Consider the following 7,763-nt stretch of genomic DNA (forward strand, 5'->3'; position numbering starts at 1 on the left):
TAACAGGTTAGTGGAGGCATTGTGGCAGGGGACCAGGAGATGGAGCTGTGGCCTCGGACATCTACTCTCACTCTCAATACACATGACTGATAGTGGAAAGAGATGCAGAAATCTGACCGGTACAGCAATATATTTTCATACTTTGAGATCCCTTTACTCCAAAGCAAGTGTAATCTTCTAAAGGATGGTGGATATAGATTCTGTAGTCCCTGCTCAAATATACTCTGATTTCTGATGAGTGTAGCCATCAATACAGATCAGAGATTCAATCTGAACTAAATAGGCCATCATTGGAAACACTGTCAAATATTTTAATTGATGTAAGAGTCATAACTTATTAGAGAATATACTTGTCTCCTGGGTCAAATACTGACTGTCCTTACTGCCTCTTTGGTCTTTTATCTGCTGCTTTTCTGGCCCAGAATTGTTGATGTGAGATATCTTTTTAAAAGTGAAGCTGTCATAAGGAATAATACCTGTTTGCTTTTGTTCTTCTCTATCTACATGAGAATAAATAGTAGGAAATAGAGAGATATATCTGGAGCACTTGTACCAACTAAACCAATTCAGTGCAGAAAATTGAGACAAATGCCACGGCTGTAGAGTCAAAGTCAGCTGAGTTTTTGTTGACTCTGTGTCAGAATGAGTGGACCGGTTCAGCTTTTTTGTTGCTGCACTGGATAATTAGCTTCTCCCTGCTTCAAAAAGACAGTAATTGCTCTGTAAAGGATTGCATTTGATTGTACAGGTGTTAATGATTGTGTCGCCTTAGTGGACGACAACACCGGTTGTTCTACCTTTCCTGAGGTTCAACAGCTCAGCATGTTCTTTGCAGGCAGCAGTCATTGTAGCTCTCTGTTGTTTTGCGAAGCTCCTCTGCAGCAGGGATCACAACATGCCTCAAAAACTTCAGTAAAATTTCAGACGAACCCATGGAAAGGTTATCCTCCTCTGCTTGTTCTAAGTGCTGAATCAGGCCTTTCTTTGTGCCTTTGTCTCTCCCATTTTACAAATAGTTCAGTCACTGACAGGCTGTGATATCACAGAGGAGATAAAAAAGTAAGGAACTATCTTCACAGCTCCAAAATATTCAAAAGTATGATCTCTATGGGGATCAAAGACATTAAAAATAGAGACTTGTTTGAAACTGGACATTTCTGGAACATGTTAAAAACAACTGAGCCCTGCCTCATTACATTCTGACTGTTCAGTTATTCTAGTTTATCTTATTGATATGCTTTTCCTCTTTTCTTCAGCCTCAAGTACTACAGCCTTTCAACCCCTGTCTCAACGAGCACCTCCAACAGGAAAGACTAGTAAGAACTCCCCCCACCGTGGGCCACAGTGACCTCAGAAGGAGCAGATCAGAGGAAGTGACCCATATACATGCTGACCGTCCTCTTGAAGCTCTAATGGCAGATGTGTCTGGGCCAGCAAGCCCTGACAAGCCGAGTCATCTCCCCAGCACCAACCTTCGCTGCGCAGGTTTCTGGGCTCCACAGGGGATAACTGCCAGAGACAGCCCAGCATCAGGAGCTCAGTCTGCAGCACAGCATGAGAGGAGATCCCCTGCTGTGACACTACAGAAGGCTGTTTCTCCTAGATCTGCTGGTCCAACCTGCCCTCGCATGCTGCAGCCTCCTCGCCTTCACAAGCGTGTGTCTCTCCCAGCACTCAAGCCAGGGGGTACTGGTAGCTTTGCCTCTCTGAAGCCAGGGTGTTCTCTAGGGCCTCTGGCTAACCAGACCAAGCAGCTGCCGCCCCCATCTCGAGGCCTTCCCTGCTTTAACACTGGACCTCAGGTGCAGGCTCCAAGCCTGTGTCATACTTCACTGCTTCAGCTTCGTATAACATCAGAGCCTTGCAGGGCTGCCCTGCGCACCAGCTCCAGCCTAGAGGAGCCCAGCCAGGGGAAGCTGCAAGACCCTGGGTCAGCCAAGATCCTGATCCCTTTGAGTCAATCATGCCTCCCCAAGCCAAATATTCCCTGAGTAAATCCACCCATCACAGCTTAAAACCACAGTTAACCAACACTGATATTTATTCCCTTCTCATCAATGTGGGTTTTACTTGTTGAGTGTCAAAGGAACACACACCGAGCTCATGGACCCAAACGGACCATTCAGGGACTGCCTGTATCTGTGAGATTGTTACTGTATTGTGACTGCTGTACAGTATTCTATCTAATTTAGTTTCCACAACATCATTGATCAAAATGTAGTAACTAGCAGAATTTTATATTCACACCACCACAATGATTGATGGGAGATTTGACATGTACATGAATCCTGCAGATGGTAGAAAAGTGTTACCATTCAGATAAGTTATTTTGTTTTCTTTTGTCATACCCTTAGGCTAAAGTTCAGTTGTCCTCACACAGCTGTGCCCTTTGACACACAGATGCATTTGGTTTTAAAAAGCTACAGGTGACATGATTGCGACCTTTGCTGTGTGATAGAAGGCCCAGGGGGGAAAAAAACAGGCTAAAAGAAGAAGTGGGAAAGAAAGGGGGAAATGTGGAATGGAAGCTAGAGACTGAAAAGCAAATTCATCAAACTGCTCTGTAGCTGTCACTTCCAGAAAATATGTGTTTGTGTAAATGTGTGAGTGTATGTGGATATGAAAGTAAGTGTTGAGAGACAGAGTGGAAAGCAGCTGTTCACTGCAGGCACAAACAGTCTTCTAGTTCAGCTCTTACATCCTGAGTGAACCTTCAGACCTTGCACATATGAGCAAAAGAGTTCTCTGACCTTCTGTGTGAATGCACCTATGATGGAAATAGAGGCTCTTAAAAAACAGTAGCACACCGTTGCTAGTGGAGATATAATTAGGAGAAGCAGTGTGCAAGTGAGGAATTAGATTTCATAACGTAGCAGAAAAGGGCAGCGTACACTCATACACGAGTGTGCTCAGGAAATTCAAAAGCAAACAACAAAAATACCCTGAAATGTCACAAATGACACAAAACAAAACAGAAATCTGCTGGTACTGTGACTAAGGGTCTATCTAAACCAGCGGATGTGTTTACAATGAGACTCTTTTAAAGTCAAAGAAACTTAATATGGGAATCAGTTAAATAACATATGAGAGGAGACATTCGTACTTTATCAAACTGACTTCTCTCAGAATCGCCCACACATGGAAACATCAGCTTTCAGAGATTCATTAGACATGAGAAGTGGATGCCTGGTGTACGTGTGTGTGTGTTGGAGTGTCTTAGCTCCCCCTGTCTCTTTCCTCCTCTCACTCGCTTGCACATCTCTTTGGGAACATCAAAGGTATTAGTGCGGTATTTTCAGGTAGGGAGCCTTCAGGGCTTTAGTGGTGTTTCTGTGGGAGTTTTGGGGAATTGTGTTTATCGCTCCTTTGCAAAGCCCTTTTGCAGTCAAACGCTCCGGAAATGTCCCCGAATGGAGAGCAGTAGTGTGTTAAAAAGGCCTTCTGACAGCAACTCTGCTCTCTTCTCTGTCACGCCGCGTGACCACTTGGTGTACGCCTCTGGCACTGTCCGGTCTACTGCATCCAATAATGCACCCTACATAGACGGAAGAGTGTGACAGAGTGAAAAACACACACACACACATCATCACATGCATACCCATCTGGACACAAAAGTTATATAGCCGAACATGTACAGAAACTCTCACAAAACCCAAAGTGGCATCACACTCAGAGAGTACACACACACACATTCACTCACACACAGTGCGCCTAAACAGAGACGTTTTTGAAAATTCTTTAACAAAATGCATAAAAGTGTGTTGTGGTAGCTCTGATAAAATGAGCTCTCGGGGTACACACTGATCAATCTGTCTGCTGTAGCCAAAAAATAAAGATGTCTGTCTCTAGATTATCCTGGAAATGGGTAGAGGTTTGTGTATGTTTGCGAATGAGGATCCATGTGGCTGATGAAACATGTTTACCTGTTGGATGGCTCAACACATTCTGCCAATCCAGCCGAGCAGTCAACTCCACTCTGTGAAGCCAAGAAAAACCCATTTTTTTAATGAACATGGAAAATAGAGACTGGCAGGTACATGCACTGTGAGGGACAAAAAAATGGAGCAGGAGGAGAAAGCAGAGGGCAAGTGATGAAGCAGTGACAGTGCTAATGATCAAGATAAGTTATTTCTGTCAGACCCTGCTGTTTGTGTATGTTTATCAATGGAGCGTCTTGAAGGTCTGTTGGAGAGGAGAGTGGAAAGAAGAGGGCAGACAGAATGCATAGAATGTTTGTTTGTCCACAGAGAATAGTCCGATCTCCTCAGCTGTGCCACTCAATGCCAAACAGGAAATCAATGTTGCCCGCTGTGTGTATTTATGTGTGTGTCTGTGGGGTTGTGTGTGTGTGTGTGTAAGTGCGTCTCCAGACACTACTGGTTTCCCTCTTGGAAGAGCTTTTGTGTGTGTGTGTGAGAGAGAGGGAGAGAGAGACGTGGCTGCCCAGGCCAAAGGCAAACCCATGCCAGGGAAAACAAGGCAGTGCCATCCTTCTTTCCCTCTGCTGTATTCCCTATCTCCAAATCAATGTCCCTGCTCAGTTTAGCAGTCAAGCGCATCAGTCTTGCTAGCTATGCTATAACAAAACCACAACTGGTGCTGAAAAGTCTGAAGTAACTTGGATCGATTCTATGGCGGGACTTTGACTGACTTTATTTGAGGAGAGGAGTCAAAAATGATGAAGCTGCATTGCACAACAAGTTGTTTTAAACACCCAGTATACATTATCTGTCTGGAAAGAAGCTTGCTTTCAGTACAGTTAACACGCACATCAGTTAACACATATTACTTACAGTAGAGTGAATGCAGAAGAACAAAGGGCTTATTTCAAGCTTTTGTTTTAAACTAATGATTATTATCAACATTGAACACTAATAACTAACAGTTATGACAAACATAATCATCACCTAGCTTTGTTCTCCACCCCTTTAGCTTATTGTTTTTGTTTGTTTTCATAATTGAATTAAAGCTTAAATTTGAAAATAGCTCCCTGACTATAGCCACTGTTATTACTTGACTTGAAGTCTACTGTTTGTTGCCCAAGCAGCAACGCACGTCACAGTCTACATTTACACCTGTTTCAAGTTCACATCAAGTGTTACTCTTGTCCTTTCCATTGTAGCGGAACCAGACATTTACTGTGTTAACAGATAAAGCAGCATAGTGTAGCTGGTCTTGTTTCTTCCGTTATATGCAAAGACGCTGTGTTTATCACTACATAACCTCTTACATCAGCTGCTCTCAACCGTCAAGCACTGTCTCAAGTATACTGTGCAATATTGTCTTAAAGCAAAAACATGAGGGAACGCTACTTTATATTTGTAGCAACCTTTTATGCAAATGAAAAAAACAAAGCTTTTTAGAAATTCTAATCTGAAGCACTTTAAATGACATTAGTTGCAAAGGCAGAATTAACATTAAACTGGATTTAAAAGCTATTTTAATTCATTTAGTTTCTTTGAAAATCATGTTTTTGCAGGAAGCAATAAAGAGAGAGAAAATGGCTGTTTTTTGGCTTCTGTTGAAGCTCGGTCCTGTTTTGTGTTATTTAAGTTGGTGTTCAATTCATATATCAATAATCTCAACAGGTAAAAGTACTCCACACAAATAAAGCTGCTGATGTCAGTTCCAAGAAGGCCTCGTTTTGTTCTCCTTGTTTTCACTGCCAGTTGTTTTTCTGTGGAAATAAAGATTGATTGTGAAACAAATATCATTTTGGTTGATGTTTTGTTATTTTTGAGAATGCAGTTTCTGCAAAACATTGACACAGACACTGAAAAAATAAACAAAAAATAGACAGGAAATTATATGTGGAAGTCAGAGAGGTAGACAGAGCTGGATATGATTTTATTGTACTATAATTGACAGGAAATGCCTTCTTGTCAATGTATACCGACTGACTGACTCCTCTCTCTTCATAACAAACCGCTTTTGGACACCTTGCATTTAGTCCATTTAATAATGAGGTGACACGCTTCACAGGAGATGGGTGGAAACATTCTGCCGAGTGCCAGGAGTAGTGTGACACTGTGATTAACATGCAGAAGTGGGAGATGGAGTGCAGAAAGGTTCTTCTCTTTAAAGGAAGCAGAGTTCTTTTATCATTGTCTGTCAAATATACAGACTGGTAATATGAGAGCACTGCAGGTTACTATCCTGAGAACAGAGAGTGATTCTATGGATAATATTGAGAAAAGGGGAAGTGACAATGCTTTAACTCACATGCACTGTTTATTATTTGTTTATTTTAACATGTACCCAGCATCTTGGTGATGGCTTTTTTTTTATTTGGACACTTGTTGTTATTATTATTATTGTATGTCTGTTATCAAGACAAGCATTAATTCCTTTTGTATTCATTTATATTTATTTTTTATATTTTTGCCATTTTATTTCTTACAGTGTGTGTTTCTATCTTTCCTGGCTGCTGTGACACTGTGAAGTTTCTCCTCTATTAAAGGATTATCTTAGTTTATCTTGGAAACAACCAATCAGGTGTGCCCTCCTCAGCTGCCTGTAATTTATATGAAACGCACTGTTCTTCAGAAGTGGGGACTTTTTTTTACTTTTGGACTATTTTAGTTGCGTTAACTTTAACGTTACTGCAGACACTCGTTAAGTATGCGCGGATATAAACAAGCTCCCCTGCCGATGTGTAGTTTCAGGAGGCTTTGCTGCAGAAGTGATGGTGTTTGCGCCGCTCTCTGTGTTCGACTTTAATCAGCGCAGCTGCGGCCTCAAACGGCGCTTCAGGCTGGGAGCTGAGCAGAGCTGGAGTTTCCAGCGTTTGAGGTCCGAAATCACACGAAGGTAAGTCTCTGCTGCTTTTTTTGTGATCACCTGCTCTGCATATTGTGTGGCTGATGATGTTTTTGTGTCTTATATGTGAGGCTGCTGGTCGTGGTGCTGCTCTGCTTACTGCTGCTTTTCAGGATTCACACGCATGCAGTGTTTGGCCGATGATTCATGATGTAAGTGTTTGGGCTGAACTGGACACCCTTTGGTTTCATCACTGCTGTTGTTGGCTCATTGCATGGATAATTATGTAAATAGCTTGAAAGATGTAAACACAGTGTTCTTGAACACACCTCACTGACAGACCCTTGCCTCACATGTTCCTGCACAGGTTTAATGTCAGAGGTTGCTCTGCTGTTGCTGTGTTCAGATGCTGATTACTGTTGACTGCTGTTGCACTGTGCGTTCACTGCTGTGTCAGTGCTCACTATGCTTGCTATGAATGAATATTCAGGCCTATCTGCTGCAGGACAGAGGCCACACGGTGGCTGATGACTGACAGCTTTAATAAGGACTGATGTGGTTTTCATGGGGTATCATTGTCATGGCTGTCACCATGGCCGGTGCCCAAAAAACATCAACTCCTCTTCTTGAAATCGTTTATGGAAATTGTGTGACCAGAGGTTAATTCATGCAGTGGGATGTGAAAGCTGAGGTGGGCAGGCAGGATGAAGTCTGAGTCAGCACATGTATGTGACTGTTAACTGGTATCACATGAGGACAGCAGGCTGTAAACAGGTTCTGCTGCATATCTCTGCTGTAAAGTCGGACATTTTTACACGGGAAGAAGAAGATGAAGAAGGTTCTGTGGTGGTTTTTAATTAGTTTAAATTTATACTAATGGGGCTCAAAAGTTCCTTCTTTTTTGAATTAAAAACATATTTCTACTTACGTCAAACAGCCATACATGTTTAATATTTATATGATTTGTCATTTGGACATTTAATCCCATATCTCTGTCTGACAGG

The 7,763-nt window shown here is 42.2% G+C and overlaps 1 protein-coding gene across 4 annotated transcripts in view; it reads left to right on the forward strand.

Moving 5' to 3' along the window:
* The window catches only part of ccser2a (coiled-coil serine-rich protein 2a), a 42,946-nt gene extending 39,084 nt beyond the window's left edge, over positions 1 to 3,862 (forward strand). For 2 of the 4 annotated variants that reach the window (XM_028422920.1, XM_028422921.1), the window contains exon 10: positions 1,257 to 3,862. In XM_028422920.1, the coding sequence (XP_028278721.1) occupies positions 1,257 to 1,991 (735 nt within the window). In that variant the 3' untranslated portion in view covers positions 1,992 to 3,862. The remainder of the gene's footprint in view (positions 1 to 1,256) is intronic. The other 2 variants (XM_028422923.1, XM_028422922.1) reach the window with 2 other exon arrangements.
* Positions 3,863 to 7,763: the final 3,901 nt, after the last annotated feature.

Source organism: Parambassis ranga, chromosome 15 (genome assembly GCF_900634625.1).
Source record: "Parambassis ranga chromosome 15, fParRan2.1, whole genome shotgun sequence".
NCBI classification, from domain to species: Eukaryota; Metazoa; Chordata; class Actinopteri; family Ambassidae; genus Parambassis; species Parambassis ranga.